The sequence below is a fragment of the Eptesicus fuscus genome, chromosome 12, assembly GCF_027574615.1.
Source record: "Eptesicus fuscus isolate TK198812 chromosome 12, DD_ASM_mEF_20220401, whole genome shotgun sequence".
In the NCBI taxonomy this organism is placed as follows: domain Eukaryota; kingdom Metazoa; phylum Chordata; class Mammalia; order Chiroptera; family Vespertilionidae; genus Eptesicus; species Eptesicus fuscus.
Genome location: NC_072484.1, coordinates 80,981,175 through 81,004,204, shown reverse-complemented (window position 1 = coordinate 81,004,204; position 23,030 = coordinate 80,981,175). Strand labels below are relative to the sequence as shown.

Genomic DNA, 23,030 nt, shown 5'->3' with positions numbered 1-23,030 from the left:
TTTGCCGACCACTGGACTAGACAACTGACTAGACAATTGCTGCTTGAACCCCTGTGTCATGTATGAACTGTCACAAGTTGGCAGATGAGTCTCTGGTTGTGAAGTCAGTGTCCTCACAGCTGCTAGCCCTGGAGGGCGGGGGACAGGCAGTAAGTAGGCCAGGTGGCTGCAGCCGTGGCTCTTTGTGGGGAAGGGCTGGGCAGCAGCGCAGGCCAGGAAGAGGGGAGGCTGTGTGTAGATATGGTAAAAGCCCAGAAGCTGGGGCAGCCGGCCTCCTTTTGTGTGTGGTTAATCAGTGCCCGTGTTCCAGTTCCGTAGCTTCCCCAGAGGCCCACGGTTGTACCAGATGACAACGGTAGGCGTGCCATACCTGCTGGACTCACAAGCATCCAGGTGGTTAACCCTCTTGCCATCTCTGTCTTTTAGGCTCTGAGCACGCTTGAATCTTTGACATTAAGTAAGCAGTATGTTGAATACCAGGAGCAGATCTCGCAAGCGGCACAATTCATAAAGCACCCTGGCCATTGCCTCCACGATGGGAAAAGCTTCCTGGCTCTTCTGGTGAACCGCCTCTATCCGGAAGTGCATTATCTGGACAACATACGATAGACCCCGACTCCTCAAACACCGCTGCTGTTTATGTTTACATTTACCTTTGCTGTTGCACAAGTGACTGCTCAGCTTCACTGTGGAGCTCAGTGTGGCCAATGAAGTAGTTGACTGAGATGCAAGTCAGAGGCACTAAAGAATGCTTTTGTGCATGTGCACGTGTGTGTGTGTGTGTGTGTGTGTGTGTGTGTTAGCTCTTAAAACTTCCCTGGACTTTGCAGTTTTTATGTTCATCCAATGAGATAAACTTACCCAGTTCCACTTGGGAACAGGGCTACTCTCAGTTGCCGAACATCCAGGCCACCTCACAAGGACTCTCCTGTTTTCTTTCAATGTCGAGGCTCCTGTGCCAGATCTAACCACTTTGGGAATCATGTAGAACCCTCACTTTTGAACCACATTCATGTTTTTTCAAAGTAAAACAAGCTTTGAAAATTTCTGCATTTCTCAAACGTGGGAAAGTACATCAGCTTAAAAGTGTTGTTTATTTCTCTCAGGAGAGAAGATGCTGAATTAAAGTGAGTCATTGTCCAAGATGTGACCACTTGATCCTGATCCTAGTGAGCAGCAGAGATGGTGACTAGAGGCCATCCGTCTAAGTCGGGGGTGGCACGCTGGCAGTTTGCGCTGAGCCTGGTGGGCACGGGTGTGTTTGTTTGGTCCACATGTGGAGAGAGTGAAAATGGGCTTACTCTCCCAGTCCAGTGTAGGCATACCTTCTCTTCATCCTATCCCAGCCCTTTCCCCCGTTCATATCACTTACTTGGCCTCTGTAGACATCTAAATTAGCAACTCTTTATAGACACCAAGTTAGAAATCTGAGTGCCCTATTGGAGAGAGAGAGAGAGAGAGAGAGAGAGAGAGAGAGAGAGAGAGGGCTTGGTTCTCTGTTCCTGCTTGTTTCTTCACTCCATTTTGAAACTGAAATGAAGCTAGCAAACCTATTGAAACACTGGTCCGTGGAAACTAGGTCAGGTCAGGAGACAACGGAAGATTGGCTTTTTTTCAATAGCCACGTGCCTTCTGTTGTTGTTACAGTTCATTCATTACCAAAGCCCGCCTGTCCATCGCCTTGTTCTCTTGTCATCTTTTTGCTCTTGTCATTTCCCCCAGGAATTGTCCATTTGACTCCTGTAATCATGCAAGTGTCCCCGCCACGTCCCGCGTGGTTCAGGGTTCAGGTTCAGGGTTCGGGTTCTAGTTCTAGAGGAGGCCGCACACAAATGAAAGAGACTAGAAAATATAAATTTGGGAATTGGGAGCCAGGCGGGAGCCCAGCTCAAAAGGAAGGACTCTGCTCTGGCCTTGCGATCCCTTTTATTCAGGTTGGGGATCCATCCATAGCCCTTAGGCAGGCAATTCCAGTAATAGCTCCATGATAGCCCATCAGCAAGGATTTACATGAGACTAAAAGGTGGAAGTTGCTTCAGCTACCTTTGTCTCAACTAGACAGTGGGTGCTTGGCTCTGACCTTTCAGAGCCTTTAAGGTTAACCAGCCTTCCGGGTTCCTTGTCCACACCTCTCTGCTAGTGAAGGCCATGGGTGGCTTCCAACATAATCAGTCATAATCCCGTTGGCTCCAAATTGATTTTGGTTGTTCACTTGCATAATGTGTCTTTTGTTTATGGGTTACCTGTAGCCCAAGGAAATTTTCCTGAAAATGTCTAACCGTCCCTGGGCGCTTAGCAGGGGATGGGGACACGGGTTAACAGAGGTCCTTTCTGTTCAGACCTCCTCCTGCAGTGCTTCCCCGAACATGTGCAAGGCTGCGGCAGTTCTTTTTTAAGTGGACACAGCATTCTGCCTCACAGACGTGGCCTGAAGAACACCACCCCTGAGCAGCCTGCCGGTGTGTAGGCACCCATGGCCATCTCAGACGGGCACTGCTCAGAGCTGACCTTGCTTCTGCTCCTCTCCATGTTCACAGCCGGTCATCGTCCCGTGCTGCGTATGAGACACTTTCAGAAGCTGTGGACAGTGTAGGGGCTGATTTGGCAACAGACTTTTTCTGACAGGAAACATTTTGTGTGCTGTTTTCTTTGAGGAGGATGTAATTATGGATATCCTAGACTGTGAAATTTTTGTGTGACAGTATGTACATTTTAAAGAAAATTATGACTAATCTGTTAATTTTTGAAGGTTTATAATATTTATAATGTATTTGATCTCTAAAAACTATAAAAAGTAAAATCATTCTTTAATTGTAGCTGGTGAGAATCTGTTTTTATGCTGTCGAACTCTCTTGTAAAGTTTTTCAGTTGTTAAGGCTGATGCAGATTTTTATGCCTGATGTCATCTAATTTATTTGACAGTGTGCCTTGAATATCAGAGATGTTTGGTCAAAGTGGTGCCTCTTTAACTCCCTCGTGCTTAACAGAAGATCTACTCACGGCACAGGGTCATCTGAGAGGCTCTGGACGGTGCTTTAAAGACAATGAGTGAAATAAGCAGTCAGAGAAAGACAAGTATCATATGGTCTCACTCATATGTGGGATCTAATGAACAACATAAACTGATGAACAAAATAGATCCAGAAACACAGAAGCATGGAGCAGAGGGACACATCTTAGAGGGAAGGTGGGGTGGGGGGTGGGGAGAGATTAACGGAAATTTTTATATGCATATATGCATAGCCCATGGACACAGACAATAGTGTAGTGAAGGCCTGGGAGGGGCAGGTGTGGGGTTGAGGAGGTCAGTGGGGGAGGGGGAAGGGGAAGGAGGGCATCTGTAATACTTTCAACAATAAAGATTAAAAAAGAAAAGACCCTGAAATAGCCAGAAGGTGGCAATGCTGCTGTGGCCTGGGAGTGAAGAGACCCAGCGTGGCCAGTGGCTTTCAGGAAGAAGGAGCCTTTGCTGGCAAAAACAGCTGCAGGGCCAGTCCCTCAGACAGCCCTGGTGCTGCATGTGGAGGCCTGGACCAGGCAAGGCCAAGCCCTGCCGTGCCCAGCGGTGCTGAGGGTGACCTGGTGCAGACTCCTCCCCACACGTGGCCATCGGTGGCGTCTGGTGCAGATGTGCTCCGTGCAGATGTGTCCAGCAGCTTTCTGGTCTTGTGAAAAGCTCCTCTGCATCTCCACTCATCTCCCACTCCACTCCACAGTGCAGAGGACGGTGAGCTGGGAGGCACGGAGGCTAAGGCCAGGAGGGCCTGCTGATGTGTCTGCTCAGCACGATGGGGGCAGGACCCACCCCTACGTGTGTCCCCAAGTCGCCTGGGGCTCAAATTTAAGCATCACTCGCCCGCAGATGCCAAGAGTGTGCCTCCTACATTCTGTGCCCTCGCCTGGTCCCTGCCCTGGAGGGTGGTCACACTAGTGTGGGCCAAGCAGCCAAGTTCACTGCCCTGGCCTCTCTGGCGGCATCAGCCCTCAGCAGCTGTGCCCTGGGGTTGGCACATTCAGTTAGCGCTGAATGCAAACTCCAGGCCTCAGTTTCACATCAGTTGCTGCCAAAGACTGGCCTCCTTAGCCATCCGCATGACGGGTCCAACAATGAGGCGCTTTGTGCTTCACCTTTAAAGCTGCCCGCTCTTCATTTTGGGCCAACATGACAGCTTATTTTGAGGCAGTAGTTGATTTTTTCCGGCTCAGTTAACATTGTCTTCTTAAGCAAAATATTGGAAATGGGTGTTTTGCTTTTTAAAGAAGTATCCTCTGCTGTGATCTTCCATCCTTGCCAAGCTGGGTGAACTTCTTGGCTTACAACTGGCCCAACCTTGTTCTGGTCCAAGATGGTCCTCACACTCTTTAAAGGCATCCACATCCTGTAGAAGCTGGAGTTGAAGTTTCCTTCAGTCTGACTGGGTTCCTGATTCCTGATGACAATCACTTGAAAAAAATGAACTACTGACCCAATTTGAGGATGATGTCATTTATTATAACTTTTATTTTTTAATGGGAGATGCAATATCTCTCATAAGCACTGAGGGTTAGAACTTATTTTTCTTTCCATGGCTTAAAATCACCTGTGTTTTCAACTCCTTTTTTTCCTTCCCACATATCTAGTGTGGCCTTTAAAAACCCAACTTAATGCCTGGCTGGCGTGTCTCAGTGGTTGAGCAGTGACCTATGAGCCAGGAGGTCACAGTTGATTCCCAGTCAGGGCATATGCCTGTTTTGGGGGCTCGATCCTCAGTGCGGGGTGTGGGGGACGTGCGGGAAGCAGTCGATCAATGATTCTCTCTCATCATTGATGTTTTTCTTGCTCCCCTCCTCTCTGAAATCAATAAAAATATATATTTTTTAAAAACCCAACTTATTTTGGTCATTAAATGTGCAATATTCACTTCTTCGTTGTTCAGCATTTTACACACTTGTACAAAGGACATGTTTATATATATATAATGATGAGAAACAGGAAAAAATGAGAATTGGTTAAGTAAACTGCAAATAATCTAGACTCCAATTTAATGTATACATACATGCTGGACATGGCTCATTTTTGTCAAGTTGGTTGTAAGAACAATGAGCAACCCCAACCCCCACCCTCCACGCTGTGTCTAACCTCCTGGCCTCTGCGCAGACTGTCCCCTCTGCTTAGAGTGCCCTTCTTTTCTACCTCCCAACCTTCATTCTCCTCCATTTTCATGGCTATTGTGTACTCCCTCCACGTCCCCCCTCTAGGAATCCTTCCCACGTTTGGGCCAGTCATCCTTTTTTGTGTGCTCCCACAGCACCCCCAGCATACTGCTGCCCTTAACAATTTCCCATTCACTATGGAGTCCTCAGGGCTGTCCCCAATGCACTGCCCAGCCCCTTGAGAGTGAGTGGGACATGTAATTATCTATGGCCAATGGGAGACCCTCTAGAGCAAACATGTCAAACTCAAAGGCTAACACGGGCCAAATAAATGAGGCATGCAACCCACGGGCCGCGCGTTTGACATGCTTGCTCAAGAGCTTTCTTTTTACCTCCAACCCAGAAACCCACAACATTAGAGATGGTGGATCCCTAAGTAAGAACAATGAGCAACTCCCGTCCTCCCCCACCCCCTCCCCGCCGCCCACTACCAACAATCCATGATGGGCATGTAGCTTTGGTGAGAATAAACCCTAACTATTTTCAGCCATTGTGATTTGGGGGTTTGTTTGTTACCACAGCCCGACTGATACACATACCTTATTCATTTTTGTATCCCCCAAACATTTGGCCCAACTCCTAGCACAAAACAGACACATAAGAAATAATTCCTATCACTATTGTTCTTGGCTGTGAAACTGGCCTCAAAGACCAGGCAGAGGTTCCAAGACCAGCATCCTGTGTCCTTCATTTCTTCCCTGGTGATACAGGACTCTCCCTTGAGGTGCCCAAAAGCATCCCCATTCAGGAAGGTACAAATGCCAACTTCTCTGACCCTTTAACAGCTCAGACAGGCTCCTGGATGGATCCCAGTTAACCATGAGCCTCCCTCACCCACTTGCCCTGGCGAAGGCTCTGGGGAGGAAGGAACCTCATACCACTGCCCTGCTTATTAACTTGTAAAATCCCTCAGCCTTCAGGCCATCTCCCCGGGGAAGCATGAGAGAGGACCTGTGCTTGCTCTGCGTCACCATTTGAGCATTTGAAAAAGTCCCAAAGGAACGAGTTTGTTCCCTTTGCCTCTTCAGTCCCCTGTGGGGGGAATCTTTCCTCTTGCCAGCTCACCCGGGTCCCAAGTCCACCTCCTCCCCTCTGCTTGACCCCAAGGAAGTGATCAACAAGTTCACACAGACTTGTGAATGTGGAAGGCTGGACCCTGCAAGTCAGCCTGGCAAACAGGTTGAAACTGCTGGTGCCTTTGTGCATCCCGGGAGGATGCAGGTCGTAGAGAGGTCAGAGCTGCAGCTGCTTTATCCTCAGGGTCCTGCAGCCCAGTCCCCGTGAGGTTTCCCAGCCGGAGGACAGTGGATTCCAGATGCTCTGAGATGATGGGTGTTGGTTTCCTTTTCCCAGGAGTCCCAGCTCGAGGCAGTGCAGAGCAGCTGGTGGGGTAAGAGGGGGGCAAAGAGGGTGGGGCACTCTCAGAGGAGACACCAGGGGGCAGGGGCACTAGGCTCCTCCTCACTGCTGATTCGCTCTTCCTTGGATCACCGCTTTGCACAGCCCCAGCCCCACTGCCCGGGCCTCAGGCTTCTTCTCTGGAACTTGAAATCTCAGCGAGGCCGCACTTGTCCGAGAACAAACTCTGCAAGTCCCAAGGTCGCGCTCACATATGTAGACAGCTTGGCACTTCCCCAAGTCCCTCCACATCCTCAGACCTTGACAGTCCTCCCAGCCAGGAGGGGAAAATATTATTGTCCATGTTAAACAGTAGAAACAAGTGCTTGGTCCACACAGCAAGTGAGTGACAGTCAGGATGGAGTCTGGGCCTCGGGCCCTATGGCCAGTGTCCTGCCTGCTCTACTGTGGTGTTCTAGGTAAGAAAAGGGCTTTTCCAGAAGTTTCACATGGAGCTCACACATGCACAGACATATACACACTCTTTCAAAATGCTGGCCCCACTGACATATTACAGGGGCTCTGAGACAGATGTCCATGTAGGAGACCACTGAGCCCCTGTGTGGGGTCTTGACTCCCAGGAGGTGCCAAGGTGCCCGAGAACCAGGAAGGGCTGCCCCAGCCAAGCCTCACGCCAGCCTTTGCAGCTCATGGTGCACAAGCGGATGCCTGTGTCTGAGGGGCTCCCCGTGGTGGACACGTGGCTGCGGGTGGACTCCGCGGGCTCCTCTGGTTCAAATTCTCATAATTGGACTCCTGAGCCTGAGGCCTGTGGGCAAGAGAAAGTTGGCTGATCACCCAATACAGGAGGTAGGGGTCCCCGACTTCCCAAACCACAGCCCAGCCAGGGGCAGGAAGGAGGGATGAGGTGGGTGTCAGCGCCCTGATCCAGGGCCTGGACACTAACAAGGTTGGAGGCAGGGCAGCGCAGAACTTGTGTGTGTGTGTGTGGGGGGACTGGGGGGGGGGTAGCTCACTTACCGTGGTGGAGTGTCCTGGGTGACTGGATCCTCTGGGTGAGGGAAAGGGAGAAAGAGAGAGAGGGCATGAATCTACAGGGTGGCCTCCAGACTACAGGCCTGGCCGTCCACCCCACCCCACAGTGGACAGTGGTCCGAAGGGAAAGCTGGCAGGGTGTGAAGGGTAACGTGAAGGGTGAGCAGGAGTTACCGAGGAGAAGGGTGGAGTGGGGGGCGGTCCAATAGAAAAACCTGCCCTTCTGAGGGCCCCGAGCACAGAATGTTGGGTGAGTTTGAAGAACCAGCAAGAGAGCCAGGGTGGCCGTGGCAAAAGGGCAGCTGGGGCAACGGTGACCAGTTTTGGATTTCATCCCAGGAGAGTCTGAGGCTGGTGCTACTGGCCTGGGTGGTCTGAGTGGCTCTGGGAAGTCCCCTCTTTGGGGCACAGAAGCAAATTTCCCCTCCAGCCCAGGAGCAATGTAGGGCCCACTGCAGCTCCCTGCTCTTCACCCTTCCACACTTCTGTGCATGCTGTTCCCTCCGCTGGGAATACTCTAGCAAGCTAGTGGTCGGCAAACTCATTAGTCAACAGAGCCAAATATCAACAGTACAACGATTGAAATTCCTTTGAGAGCCAAATTTTTTAAACTTAAACTTCTTCTAACACCACTTCTTCAACATAGACTCGCCCAGGCCGTGGTATTTTGTGGAAGAGCCACACTCAAGGGGCCAAAGAGCCGCATGTGGCTCGCGAGCCGCAATTTGCCGACCACGGCTCTAGCCCCTTGTCCTCCTGGCTCATGCCTCCTTACAGTTCATCTCCCTCTCGCCTCACTTGTAGAACACCCTCCTTCCTGGCCCCACCCAGGTGCCCCCCAGAGTGATGCATGCACGCCCTGAGCTCCCCCAGTGCCCGGACTCTAGGACACACTTCTGAGCCTGCAAGCATCTGCTCACTCCTCACCCCATTCCAGGGCCAAGGGCCAGGAACTGCGTTTTATTCACCTCTATTGTGAGAACCACACAGCGCTAGCAGGTCCTCCCGCTGCGGCTGTCACTAGTGGAATGGTGCTATTCGCCCAGCCTCTGTGTGGTCAGAGAGCTCAGGGAGGCGTCCTTTATGGGGGTGGTAAAGGGAAGGGCCCCAGAACCACACTGACTGGTGCCTAGCACTGTGACTCCAGGCTAGAGTTGAGTTCCTTCGCCTTGCTGGCCTCGGCTTCCTGATTGTAAAGTGGGCTCACGCTGGTTCCCAGCTCCTGGGTTGGATGCAGGTAGAGGAAATGGAGGGGATGCACAGGCGCAAAAATGATGTTTTGGTTGTGTCATGCCAGGTGGTCAGCCTGATGGTCTTACCTAAAAGGAGAGCCCCCGCCCCGCCGCTCCCCTAGCACCCACTTCGGCCCAGGCGCACCCACCTAGGCGGCGGCGGCTGGCGCAGGCGGCCAGCGCGCCCAGCAGCAGCAGCGCCTTGAGGCCGAGCGCGCCGAGCAGGAGGGCGACGGTGGAGGCCTTGGAGGCGCCGTGGAAGCGGAACAAGTAGACGCTGGCCTCGGCGCGGCCCAGGCTGTTGGAGGCCGTGCACGTGTAGCGACCGTCTTGGGCCAGCGCGGGCAGCTCGGCGGTCACCTGGTGGCCAACACCCTGACCCGGGCCCCGCGCGGCGGTGGAGCGGTTGCCCAGGGCCGGGCCGGACCAGGTGAGGGCGGGCGGCGGCTCCCCTTCGGCCGTGCAGAGCGCGCGGAAGGCGTGCGTGGGCCCCGGCAGCACCGATATATTGATGATCCGTGGGGCGGCTGCGGGCGGCGGCCAGTGGGGCGGGGAAGAGAGCGAACCGCGGTCAGAGGGCGCGGCGGGCAAGGAGCAAAGGTGCCCTCCTCGGTCTCCTTTTCTCGCCCAGAAAGGAGGAAGAGGTGGGAGCAGCGCGTAAAGGAGGGGGGGAGTGGGCGCTTGGGCACCAGCCTGCCTGGGTCCAGTACAGGTGTGGCCCTGGTCAAACTCTCCCGCCGCTCCGTGCCTCCGTTTCCCCAGGTGTAAAATGCGGCTCACTTACCTTATGGGGTCGGTGGGAAGATGTGGCAAATTAATACGTGCAGGGCGCTTGGACTAGGGCCCGGCCCGTAGTAAGTGCTCACTACAGAGTCCTTAGGATCGGGGTGGCGCAGGGTGGGGGGCAGTCTGCCGGTGCGATCTCAAGGGCACCTCCCGCCTCCAGGCAACCTCACCAAGAGCTAGAGTGGAGGCTGATGCTCTGCACCCACGGGCCTGTGTTAGGCAGGTGCCCCCTGGGAGGAAGCTGAAATGCTCTCAGAGGGGCGTGCAGCCAGCCCGAGGCACGTGCGAAGTTCGTGGGAGGGTCAGACTCCAACCCCACACTCCCGGACAACCCCGCCCAGGACCATAAGAGGTCCCGGATTTTTAAAGCTGTGCAGGCAATTCCCAAAGCGCAGCCCGGGATGAGAACCGCTGCTCTAGGGGCGGGGACGCTGGTTCCCACATCTCTATACCCCAGCGTCTAGCCAGTGCGCCCCCCAGAGGACGCGGGTGCCCTTCAGAGCACACAGCGCTCACCCCATGGCAGCATGGCAGCCCTGCTGTCCTATTTAGGGTTGTCGTTCACTAATTCTTCTCTCCCCTGGACTTGGAGCTACTGGGGACTTAACTCTCTAAGGGCTTCTCTACAATGTCCATTCCCGGGCCCGCCTAGCCCTTCGGGGCCAGGATATGCACGTGTGACAGGGTCCCAGGTGGCCCCATAACCACTGCCAAGTGTGAGGCCCCGCTCGGGAGAAAGGAGTGTGTACGGATGCCCTTCCTGTCCCCGCGGCGCGGCACCTAGTAAGCCGCCTGGGAGGGGCGGGGGGGGGGGGCGGGAGGGAGGAAGGGGGCCGCCTCGCCCCGCAGCCCCGCCCCGCGCTCACCGGTCACGTGCAGCCGGACGCCGTGGCGGCTCTCGTAGCGGTCGTGGATGTCGCCCGCGAACTCCACGCGGCAGAAGTAGCGGCCCTCGTCGGCCAGGGCGAGGCGCTCCACGCGCAGCGAGAGGTCGTTGCGGCGCGGGTTGCCCAGCAGGCGGAAGCGGCCGTGCAGGCTGAGCGCCGTCTGGCAGAGCTCGCTGCCCCGCGCCGCCGCGCAGCGGAACACCTGCGGGCCCGCGAAGGGCTCGCCCGCGCGCCAGATGGCCGTCAGCGGCCCGTCGTAGTGGCGGTGCGGGTGCGTGAAGGTGCAGGGCAGCACGGCCGCCTCGCCCGCCGCCGCGCTCACCTCGGCCGGCAGCTGCATGGACCAGCGCTGCGTCGGGGCACCTGGGGGGGGGGGGGGGGGGTGGGGTGGGGCAGCCCGGCGGTTCAGCCTTACCCGCCCCTGGCCTGGCTGAGGCCCCCCATCTCCAGGACTCCGGAGGGACCCCCTGGAAACCCATGATTCAGGAAGCACCCCACTCCCCACTCACCCCCAGGGCCTGAAAACCCCAGGCCTTTAGAAGCGCCCCACCCTCTGGAAACCCATGACTCAGGAAGCACCCCTCCCCCGGAAGAAGGGACTGGAAACCCACCGGGTGCCTAGAGACATCTCCTGGAACCTTGACTCCCTTGATGGGGAGGTTCCTGGACCCTCCCCCACTTCCCTGGGACTATTTCCTCACTCTCTCCCGGAGGTCCCACCTCGCCAACAGGCCCAGTGACCCCAGCACCTGCCTTGCTGCAGAGAAGTCCTGGATTCTGTGGTTGCTAGAGTCCCAGCCCCTCCAAGATGGTGAGGATAATAAAAGCACTTACTGTGCACCTCTGTGTTGAGCAAGTTCCCGGTGGTATCTCTCTTAGTTCTCACAAGTGATCCTAGAGGTAAGCATAGTTATGTCCCGTTACATGTTAAGAAACTGAGGCACAGCGAGGTGAAGTAATTGCCTTCGGTCACACAACCAGGATGTGGCAAAACCAGCATTCAAACTCAGTCCCGCCTGACTCCACAGCAGCACTCTATTGCGCTAAGGCATGGGGGCTCCGGTCTCATTCAAAGACACCAACACTCCCATTCATAGAGGGGAAACTGAGGCTTGGGAGGGGTGGTATGTTTTGAAGCTAAAGTGTTAAGTTGGTGGATAAGATTCCTCTAGAATCCAGGCCAACCCAAGCAGGCTTCCCAAGGGGCTGGTGCCCAGACAGGGAGCTGAGAGGCCCTGCGTGGTGGGCAGTTATGCTGCCCCCTTGCTCCGGGCAAACACCCCTGTCTGGACTCCGTGTCCTCACCTCCTGCGCTGTGAGCCTCTGAAGCATGGCCAGGTGAGAGCCAGAGGCTTCACTCTGCCTCCAGCTCACAGCGGGCTGTGAGTTCCTCCCGTGCAATTGAACATGTGCTTTGTGAGAGCTGTGGGCTGGGTGGGGGGTGGGGGTGGCTGTCAGTGTGGGTCCTCAGAGGATCAGACCAGGGGTTGTGCCTCCCCAAGGAGGGAGGGCAGGCTTAGCAGCTAGTGCCCAGCTGCAGTTCACGAAAAAGAATATTTAGAGAGAATAATATAGCAGCCCTTGTATTTCCAAAGGGCTTTGCAATTTACATAGTTCTTTCACACACATCAGGTCACATGACGCTCAAGACACCCAGGGGAGAAAAGCAGGGCCAGCATTGTTGCAGATGAGAAAATGAAGGCCCAGCGGCACACAGGCAGAAAGGGGGAGAAACCCGGCTTTTCTGATGGCAAGTCCAGTGCTCTTTGCTCTTCCAGGTAGCCTGACATAGGCCCTGGCAGGAATCATCTCTCTCTGAACCATCCATAGGTTAGAGCCATGGTCGGCAAACTGCGGCTCGCGAGCCACGTGCGGCTCTTTGGCCCCTTGAGTGTGGCTCTTCCACAAAATACCATGGCCTGGGCGAGTCTATTTTGAAGAAGTGGCGTTAGAAGAAATTTAAGTTTAAAAATTTTGGCTCTCCAAAGAAATTTCAATCGTTGTACTGTTGATATTTGGCTCTGTTGACCAATGAGTTTGCCGACCACTGGGTTAGAGCATTCCTCCTGCACAGAATCCGTCTACACCACCACGTGACTGCCACTAATTCGTGGAGCATTGCACACCCCCTCCCCGTGACAGCCCTTCCAGAAGCCCATCATGGCTACCAGACCCCTTAAAGCCTTCTCTTTTCTGGTGAAGGTCCCAGCCCCCCCTGCCCCTCCCCATTCCCACTGCCTGCTCAGTACTTTCCTGCAGTGTAGTGTCCTGACCCGGGTTCTAGGTGTGGGATCCAGGTGTGCTGGGCCTGCAGAGTGGGGTCGAATCGGGTTTTGTGAGTTGTGCCTCATATACAACCTCACTTTGCCCTTGTGCTGAGCTTGCAATCAAATAAAACCACAAGTTCTTTTTTTTTTCTTCCACATAATCTGCTAAGCCAAATCTCTTTTCTTCCGGACAAGTGGAATTCCGCTTTTGAACCCAAATGGAGGACTTGACAATTATCCCGAGTAAGAGCTTGTTTGCTCAGTCGTTAATAATCAAATTTGAGAAACCTTCTGAGGTTTTGCTGGTTCAGTCAGTACTCCCAGCTGCAGAAAGCATCTTCCCGCTCTCGAGACTTAGCCCTGCCTCAGTTTCCCTGCATTTCCCACCCTCTGTAACTTCAGCCTCCTCTGACCCCCTGCATCTCACAGGCATCCCAGATCCCCCAGGTATTGTTTGTTCTTGTCCATTTATCAATTAGCAAACATTTATCGGATGCGTCCCCATGCTAAGCCAGGCACTGGGATAGGAGAGGGGGTTACAAAGATCAACAGGAAGATTTACCAGCCTGCTGGAGCTCACAGCTCAGGAAGGGAGGGGATCTGGGAACACATAATTACACCACTGCCTGCCAGGTGCTCTAATGAGAGACAGTGTTCCCTTTGTCTGAGCGTGGTTCTGGGCCCTTTCACTCACCAGCTCCCTCCTCACCACCTCCAGGTCTCCTCTGAGTCTGCCTACAGTGGGAGGCCTTCCTTGAGGCCCAAGCCTGGGTGTGGAACATGGGTCCTGCCCTACCCTGTGCCGCAGGGCTGGCAGAGGTACTTCCTCTGCGTGGGCATTGCCTGTTCACTGTGTGTCTCGCCCAGGTACCCAGAAGCTCTGGGAGGGCAGGGCCCACGTGTGTGGGGTAATACTTGTGTTACTGCCCAGCACAGTGCCATGTCACCTAGTAAGTAATGCAATTGCCATGACAGTGGGAGGGTGATCCGGCTGGCAGGAATGGCTGGGCACATCGTGGGGGAGAGGCATTGTGCAGATAGTAGGCAGGCAGGGAGTGGAGGACCCATGAGAGAGGAGACCCATTTCAGCAGAGCCTTGAGAAAGGAGTGGGATGTTACTAAGCCTCAGGGTGGATTGAAGGCAGTCTAGGCAAAGGAGACAACAGGGCAACGCAGAAGGCAGACCATCAACAGAGAGGTTGCAGGACATGTGGAGTTTAGGGGGCCAGAGTTCATAGTGCTTTGGGGGCTCCTTGGGGGACATACCTCATTTCATTTCATATGCACAACAACCCCGTGAGAGACTGTCATTAGCCCCTTTTTATTATTTATTTTTTAAAATATATTTTTATTGATTTCAGAGAGGAAGAGAGAGGGAGAGAGAGAAAGATCAATGATGAGAGAGAATCATTGATGGGCTGCTTCCTGCATGCCCCACACTGGAGATCAAGCCAGGCATGTGCCCTGACTGAGAACTGAACCATGACCTCCTGGTTCATAGGTCAACGCTCCACCACTGAACCACACCAGCCGGGCTAGCCTCTTTTTAGAGATGGGGGTGGGGTGAGGATTGGGGCTCAGAAAGCACAAGTGACATGACCAGGTCATCTGACTAACCAGAAGCAGAGAGAAGCAGAGCCTGAGGCTTTGCCCTCAGGGGTTTGGATTCACCCTGAAGTGTGACACAGATGAGGTGGGGCGGGGGCGGGGGAGGGGGCTTCCCCCCCTGGGGTTCTGCTGTAGGCGCAGAGAGGGCACACAGAGGCCTTCACCAAGTGTTACCCTCTTGGCTCCGGGTAGGGCTGGGGGCCGGAACCTGGGTTTCCTGTTTACCTGCTGTAGGACGCCTTCTCACACGGAGACCTTTCGATGAATCCCCCCAGGGGACTCAGGGTTGGCAGGAATTGCCCCGGGTACAGATGCATTTGCTTTGGCAGGAATCCAAGCTCCCAGCATCCTGTGACATTTACCATTCTCTCTGGCAGCTCACGCACAGTCTCCTGTCTCTTAGGACAGGGGCGGGAAGACACCACCCTTTCTTATAGGATCTTTAATTTCCTTATCTCAGGTCTGTCAACCTCTGGGGTCAACGGGAGGCCCATATTCTTCCCATTGTCCAACGTGCCTCCCCTCAGTGGTGGGCCACAGGGCATGGTGGAAAGTACTTCAGCTTTGGCACAGCTAAGCCTGGGGCGACAATCTTACTTGGGGTCGTTCTCTCTTCAGACGTGTATCAAGCACCCAGTCTGGGCCTGCACTGTTCTAGGCTCATTCACGTAGTAGGAGATGTTTGGGCAAGTTTCTTAAATGGCCCAGGTCTCACTCAGGCTTCCCTGTGGCAGAAAGGGGAGCACAATACCTTTCTCATAGGATTGAGGATTGAATGAAATCTCTGTAGATCACAGTGCCTGACACTCAGCAAAGGCTCGATGGCTGTTAGCTCCCTCCGTTCACTAGCCCTGCAAAGGGGTGAGGTTGGAAGGGGGTAGGGCGGAGAGTGCTGACCAGTGGAGGAGTGTGTGGGCATATAACCCAGGGTGAGGCAGCAGGGGGTTACCCTTTTGCACTCGGATGTCGAGTGTGACTCGACACGGTTAGCATCGGTAGCAGCTCTTTTTATACCCTTTGAATGTATCAATAATTTGAAATATAAAAAAATCCAAATAAATAAGTTTGTATGAAAAGAAACTCCAGTTTTTTTATTCTACTGCTGCGTTTTGTAAAATCTGGGGTATTTAAAAAATTAAATCCCGAGTAGAATAAAGGAATCGAGAAAAAAGCAAGCGAGTGCAAAGGGTTAAGACACATTGATATCCTAACATTGCACCATTTGCAACTGGATTTGGCATTTTAGACCACAGGAAATTCAATAGCCTAGCCCAGTGGTCGGCAAACTCATTAGTCAACAGAGCCAAATATCAACAATACAACGATTGAAATTTCTCTTGAGAGCCGAAAACCGACTTCTGCGCATGGGCCACGAAGTTTCAATCGCACTGTACGTGCGCGCCCGCACGTGGTATCTTGTGGAAGAGCCACACTCAAGGGGCCAAAGAGCCGCAAGTGACTCACGAGCCGCAGTTTGCCGACCACTGGCCTAGCCCTTGCCCTTAACTCACCTGGTAGCCAGTCATTTCTTTGTGTATTTATTCACTCAATAACTACTCATTGAGGGCCAATTGTGTGCTAGACATTGTGTTGGGGATGCAATTACTGTGACAATTAATGGCCCTCCTCCGTATGTTTATAGTCTGGCCATTGCTCAGCCACCGTTTGCTTTTCATTTACACACAGGTCTGACAGGTCTGTTTGGTTAGCAGCCCCGCTTAGGGAACTACAAAGTGAAAAGCTGGAAAATGGATTGTGTTTTCAGGCCCATTGAAAGCAGCAAGAAAAGACAGCTGACATCCTGGGAGGAAGGAGCCAGTGAACACGATGAAAAGACAGCTCAGGACCCAGGATGGAAATGCCAAAAGTTCAGCACGGAAGAGACCTTTAAAAAGGAGTGAGGGCAGAGGGTCTTCAGGCACCGTGACCTGCAGCAGGCTGTGTGACAGATGCTTGCAGCTGTGACCGAGTCACCTTGGGGAGGTTCATTGCCATGAGAGGTGTGCCCCCAGGTGGGGGATCAGGCATCTGTTTTGGGCGCTAGCCCGGGGCCAGACTGACCCTGACTTTGTGACTTTAGACAAGTCCCCGCAGCTCTCTGGCCTCAGTGGGCTCATCCGTGAAATGATGTCTCGATGTTTACTAAGGTGACTTTTCAGTCTAAAAGTCTATTCTGAAAATAACATTTGGATAAATTTGATAAGGAAGTCAAGTATTTTGGAAATATGTCTTTTTAAGTTAAAAGACATATTTCTAAAAATAAGCCATTAGGCATCCAGAAAACTTAGCGATTGACAGATGCATCTGGGCCTTGATGCCCCCTGACCATCATTTACCAAACTCTCCACATCGTTCCCTCATGGTGACTGGTGCTCAGCCGGGAAGGGCTGGGCTGCAATATTGGGCACCAGCTCCTGTGTCACCATAACCACGACTCAACTGAGGGGTAGTCGAGTCACCCTGGACTTGTTATCCCAAAGCCCCATGCACATCTGCAGAACCTGGATGGCAGAAGGGGTATCTGGATGGATCAGAAATAGAAACCTTGGTTTTGGCTGCCATTGACCAAGAATTCTACCAGTTCCTTGGTGAGGGGGGAGCAGGAACGTGCCCGGAGCCTCTCTGGAGGCCACTGGCAGTGGGCTCTGTGCTAGTCTGCTCATGTGAACTATAGAGGAAACCGCTTATCGGTCTCATCACAGAGTGTGGGCCAGTTGCTGTCTGTGGAGCACAGACAGGAAAGTGAGCCCCAGGTGGTCCTGGTGGGACAATGGCCAGTGGGGTAAGCGCCCTCACAGAAGGGTGCTTTAACAAGAATAGGTCTGCTGGGTGGGTTTTATGTGACATTTTTGGAGGAAACAAGTTGTGGGCTTGGGAGGGGGAAGGATGACACCACGTGGGCAGTCAGCATGGACCTCGGGAGGGATAGCCTTGCGGCACTCAGAGGCACTCAGAGGCACTGCTCCCATGGTGGCTGGCCGTCGACAGGCAGCTAATCTGATGAGTCAGCTGTGTGTGCAGGGCTACCCTCCCCGGGGACACTGGGCATGTCAACAAGGGTGTTCTCAGGGAATAACTCTGATGGTGGCCTCTCAGGCACAGTGACACCTGGAGGGTCAGGAGAGGGAGCAGGGAGAGATGTTCATCGTGGCCACCAACCTCACCAGTTAGGTGTGTGTGGGTTGAGCAGGGGAACATTGCCTTTCTTCCGATTCCCTCCTGCCCCTCGGTTTGCTGCCACAGTTCTTTTTTTTTTTTTTTTTAATATATTTTATTGATTTTTTACAGAGAGGAAGGGAGAGAGATAGAGAGTTAGAAACATCGATGAGAGAGAAACATCGATCAGCTGCCTCCTGCACACTCCCCATTGGGGATGTGCCTGCAACCAAGGTACATGCCCTTGACCGGAATCGAACCTGGGACCTTTCAGTCCGCAGGCCGACGCTCTATCCACTGAGCCAAACCGGTTTCGGCAACTGCTGCCACAGTTCTTTCTGAGCCTGCACGCTGTCCAGATAGGTTATCCGTGGAGAAAAGACGAGAAAGGGGTGGAGTCCAGAGGGGAGAGGAGGGAGTGGAAACAGGAATTCCATCCTTCAGTGAGAACCAGATCCAGAAGGGTCTAGGGAAGGGGTGAGGTACACTGATGTGTGAGTACAGGGCCTGTGGGTCTCCGTCTGCCCTCAGGTTATTCTGGCTTCCCCCTACACCCTGGCCTCTTTGGCTGCTCACCTGAGCTGAGTGAGATGCAGAGCCACTGTCCTGGGGCCCGTGTCCACCACAGGACGCTGCTCTTCAGAGTTCTGATTCAGCCTGTCCCTGTCCGCACTCCTCGCCTCCTCCAGGGCCCTGTTCTCCTTCACTCCTCCTCCTCCCCGGGTAGGGCTTCTCCATCCAGCTGCTGACCAGAGTAGCCACCACCAGCAGCAGAAGCATCCTGGCTCCCTAACCCTTCCCATTCCTCCTGGACCCACGATGCAGCCACCTCCTCCCTGACGTTACCTGCACCCCGCATGGGCTTCCCACAGCCTGGGTGAGTCTGCGATGGCCTGGCCTTTTTCTTCAGTGACTCAGAGCTCGTCAACTACATTCCTCAGAGCGCCACGCTTTGGCCCAGGCTCACCACCACTGCACACAGGCGACTCCAGTTCCCATCCAGGCTGTGACATCCCGGAGTCACCTGACCTCCCTAAATCAGGGACAAGGCTCCTCACTCTGCAGGGCTGTGGGGAAGAGTCAATGAGCTGCTCGTCAAAGGTCCAGCACAGAAGTCCCCGAGGATGACAGCTGCTGTGATTGCGAAACCTGCTTATCAGAGATTTGTGGACCGACTGGGCACTTGCACAAGGCCGCCCAAGTGGTCAGAGCCCAGACCAGTGTCCACCTCCCCCATTCCTTGGCATCTCCCACTTTCTAAAAGCAGATTTGCGGGGAGAACTTGGGGAAAGACAAGGGGAGTGTGTGGGGACCGCCTGGAGATGAGGGCCTGCCCAGAGCACTGGGTGCTGGGGTGCTGAGTGGGTGACGTAAAGAGGGAGAAGGGCAGGGAAAGTGGGGGTAGGGGGTTTGTGGAGCAGCTTCATCCATTCACTTTTGCCAGCGGCCTGTCCTGGGCCCCATGTTCAGAGTGTGGACAGGATGTGACTGTGACCTTGGTCGTGCAGCCCTTTGGGCTCTCACATCGCAGCCAAGCCCAGGAGCCTCCTGCCCAGTCCCGCAGCCACGTGGAGGGGCTCACAGGTGACCGTCATCAGAGTAGTTTCAGAAAGTGGGACCCCGCTCACCTTAGCTACAGACCTGTGGGTTGCAGCAGTGAGGCAGCTGCCACTGAGAACAACAGGGTCCCTCCCCATAGGCTTACACACGTGGCTCAGCCTTCTGCGCCATCTTGACACACAGCTGGAGCACTGGTGCGGGTCGGGCTTGTTCTGGAACATGTGACCGCGCATGCTTCCTCTAACTCTTGTGCTTAACTGACTCATAGCAGCTGACCCTCAGCAGGAGGGAAACAAACCCAAGCAAAACACAAACACCCCCATACCTCGCTTCTCTCCAAGCTGTGTGCCTTCTGCAGCCTTTCACGCCACTTACTGCATAACCACCGAGGGCCAGGAGCTGTGCGGGGCCTGTCCTCCAGGATCTAGCTGTCCTTCACGTCACCACTGTGAGGTGGCAGGGACCCCCCCTTATCGGGGCTCAGAGAAGTCAGGAAGCCTGCCCAGGGCCACACAGCCAATAAACAGCAGAGCCAGGATTCAAAGCCACATCTGACATCAGCACTCAGGTCCTGTACTGCTGCTCTCCTATCTGCCCCGGGTCTGGGCAGGGCCGCCTCTTCCAGCTCCTACCCTCTATGTGGGACCCAACCTTAAAGCACCCCAGAAAGATGGCTGAGTTCAGCCCACTTGGGAGAAAAGCCCCTTCCCCATTAGCCCCCGCCATAGGGCTCTGTGCAGGGGACAGCGGGCAGTGTGTGTGGGGTCCAGTCTATGGTTCTAACCTCAGCTCCACCACCCCGCCCCCCTTTTCCCCCGTCACTCACCAAAGCTCTCTATGCATCAGTTTCCCGTCTGTGAAAAGGGAATAGAATAGCTCCTTCCCCACTGGGTTCTGAGGCTCACGTGAGTTACTAACTAAAGTGCCAGCACTTAGAGTTGTGTGGGCACTTCCTGTTCCTGTTCCACGCAGACCTGCCTGGGCTCTGTTAGAGGGGGAGGGAAGGAGCTGAAGGGGTGCGAGTTTATCATCCAGCCCTGGCGACAGGACCCCACACAAGGCGTGTTGTCTAACAGCTTTGAACATCACGATGTCAGCGAAGTCGCCAGCAGCACGTGGCAGCAGGGACCGTGCTCACAGACACAGATGCGGAGTCCAGGGGTCATGGGAACGACCTCTCAGGCTGGGATTGAGGAGAGAGCTGGAGCCCAGACAGAGGGCCACAGAGGATGGCCTCTGTCATTTATCCCAGTTCCCTTGATGGCCCTGACCATCAGAATCACTCAAGGTGATGGTGGAAGAATGCAGATTCCTGGGCTCTGCTGCCTGATCATGTGGTTCCACAGGTCTGGGGTGGAGCTGAAGTATCCTCATTTTAGTGTGTGTGTGTGTGTGTGTGTTGTGTGTGTGTGTGTGTTTAAGCCTCACCCAAGGATATTTTTTCCCCATTGATGTTTAGAGAGAGTGGAACGGGGAGAGGGAGGACAAAGAGGGAGAGAAAGAGAGAAGGAAATACTGATGTGAGAGAATCACATCGATTGGTTGCCTCCTGCACAAGCCCTGACCAGAGCCGGGATCGAACCTGCAACCTAAGTATGTGCCCTTGACTGGGAATCAAACCCACAGCTCTTTGGTGCGTGGGCCTATGTTCTAACCACTGAGAACCCGGGCCAGGGCAGTATCTGCATTTTAACAAGCATCCCTCTCCTCTGGGATTGTGATGCAGATGGGCTGGGATCAACCTGTGAGGCACACTGTTCCCAGGGACACTAACGCACTGAGCTCAAGGACCCAGATGTCACTGTCACTTGAGCCTGCCACAGAGTTCCCGCTCACCCTTTGGAGTTCCTGCTGGGAGGTCAGGGTGCCCTCTCTCACCGGCCCTATTTCCCACGTGAAATCATCTGCATCCTTACCCCAAACCTCAGTGTGCTCTCCTCCGCTCCCCTTGGGGCGTGCCAGTGCCCATGGCAACGTAAAACACTGTGTGGGGCGGGGCTGGCTTTCCCACCTGAGAGAGTGACAGGTTACAACACCCAAAGTCTGTTCGGAGCCTGACTCTCCTTCCCACTCCTTGTCCGTTATCTCCCTGGATCCTCACGGCACTGGGTGGGCCAGGCAGCCTTTCTACAGGCGGGGACACGGGCCCAGAGAAGTCAGGGGCTGCCTCCATCACTTGGATCCCAAGGCAAAGCCCAGACTTGAACTTCTGTCTTCTGTCACCCCAGCCTCCCAGAGTGCAGCTCTTCCTCCTCCACAGGCCTGGAGGCTCTGGGTAATTGATCCCAGCTTCACTGAGTTTAAGGCGAGAAGACTGTACCGAGGGTTTTGTGAGCACCTGTCCTGTTCCCAGCACGGGCCCGAGAGAGGAGTGGGAAACTCACCCATCGGGAGGATGCACACCAAGCAGGCCAGGAGCCGGATGGACCCTTCCATGTTGTGAGCGCCTGGAGACCAGCCCCCGCATTCGGCCAGGCCACCCCGGAGAACCCTCCTTGTTGTGGGTGTGAGGGAAGAAAGGTGTGAGGAGGGGTGGGCGGCGTGCCCAGGTCGGCACCGTGCTGGGCTCTGTGGGTGCTGGAGGAACTGGGGAGAGGCGGTTGGCAGCCCGAGGTATGATCAGATGAGACCCGTGGGGTTTAGTCATGTGGAAAACTAAGAGGGGAACCACCCGGATGATTTTTCAGGACAGGAAACAGAGAAGTGGATGGGGAAGATGCAGGGCCCTTTCTGTAGCCCGGTCCCTTTAACAAATGACTGTGCTTATGCTTCCTTCCCTCCTCCCTCTTTCTTCTCTTCCCTCTCCCTTTCCCTTCCTACATTTTTAGTGTCAGGATGGGCTTCCTCTCCCTCCAGTCCCTTCTTTTCTCTCCTTCCCCACCCGTTGTGACAAGATGATGAAAGAGATGTTGGGGAGGAGCCTGCCAACATAATAACTCATCCAAGTGCAGCCAGAAGGCTGTCAGTACATACAAGGAAAAGACTTGTTCACAGACGGTCCACCTCCATGACCAGAGGCCTCCAGAGGGCCTGGGGTCCTAGACCCGCACCCCAGATTTTGATGGTCATAAGGATCACCTGAGGATCTTATTAAAATTTAGGTTCTGACCTGGGTCGTCTAATGCGTCCCTAGTGCTGCTGCTGATCCATGAGCCATACATGTAGTACATCCAGTATGGAGAGCTGAGACCCCCTCCCCCATCCTGGGGCCACTGGGTAGAATATCAGATGGAAATGTGGACCCTGGGGGAGAAGGAAAGCTCTTGGAAGCTTACTTGGTGGACTCTTGTGGGACTGACAGTGGGAGCTAGAGGTCTGTTTGCAGGGCACTCGAGTCCAGTGCATTAGCAGAAAAGAGATCCTACCATCAGACAGTCCAAACGGACAGCGTTGGATTTGGACTGTCTGGTGGTAGGATCTCTTTTCTGCTAATGCACTGGACTCCAGTGCCCTGCACAGAGGTAACATTAGCAATGCCACTCTTCCCATCCAGGTGGCGGAGGAAATGCTGTCGGCCAAGTCCAGTTTGCGCCTTGCCTATCATCTGCTCCTCCCCTAGTAACCTCTCACTCTCTCAGGTGGGAAAGCCAGTCCTATCCCACTCTGGCGGTCCCACCCTGCCTGGCACCTGCCTCAAGGTGAGTTCTCTCTGGTGGCCTGGCCATCTTGGAGAAGAGCAGGGTCAAGCTCTGGGGGTCCCAGAATCCTCAGAAAATGAGGAAGGACCTTCTATTCTTGACTAGACTGCTTCCCCAGCTCCTGGCAGAGCAGGGTTCCAGCTCAGCTCCAGCTGCCTGGGACTCCTTCTCAAGCTCCACTGAACTCCAACTTGCTTCTTTCTTCTAAGCAGTGAACCAGGGGCATCCTTTCAGGAGATGCGGACCTACCCCATTCTTTCAAATAGCTCCATAGAATCCCACAGAATAGATTTTATGTTGAATAATTTG

The 23,030-nt window shown here is 54.2% G+C and overlaps 2 protein-coding genes across 2 annotated transcripts in view; one reads left to right on the top strand and one right to left on the bottom strand.

The window, feature by feature from the left end:
* Positions 1-2,875, top strand: part of EPG5 (ectopic P-granules 5 autophagy tethering factor) — an 83,668-nt gene extending 80,793 nt beyond the window's left edge. The window contains exon 44 of the mRNA XM_054723811.1: positions 427-2,875. Within this exon, the coding sequence (XP_054579786.1) occupies positions 427-609 (183 nt within the window). The 3' untranslated portion in view covers positions 610-2,875. The remainder of the gene's footprint in view (positions 1-426) is intronic.
* Positions 2,876-7,239: 4,364 nt separating this feature from the next.
* SIGLEC15 (sialic acid binding Ig like lectin 15) lies at positions 7,240-21,519 on the bottom strand. Its single transcript, XM_008160824.3, has 6 exons — positions 21,468-21,519; positions 11,327-11,386; positions 10,472-10,855; positions 8,969-9,346; positions 7,573-7,603; positions 7,240-7,360 (listed from the first exon to the last, which is right to left on the bottom strand). The coding sequence occupies exons 1-6, from the start codon at positions 21,517-21,519 to the stop codon at positions 7,240-7,242; spliced, it is 1,026 nt and encodes a 341-aa protein (XP_008159046.2).
* Positions 21,520-23,030: the final 1,511 nt, after the last annotated feature.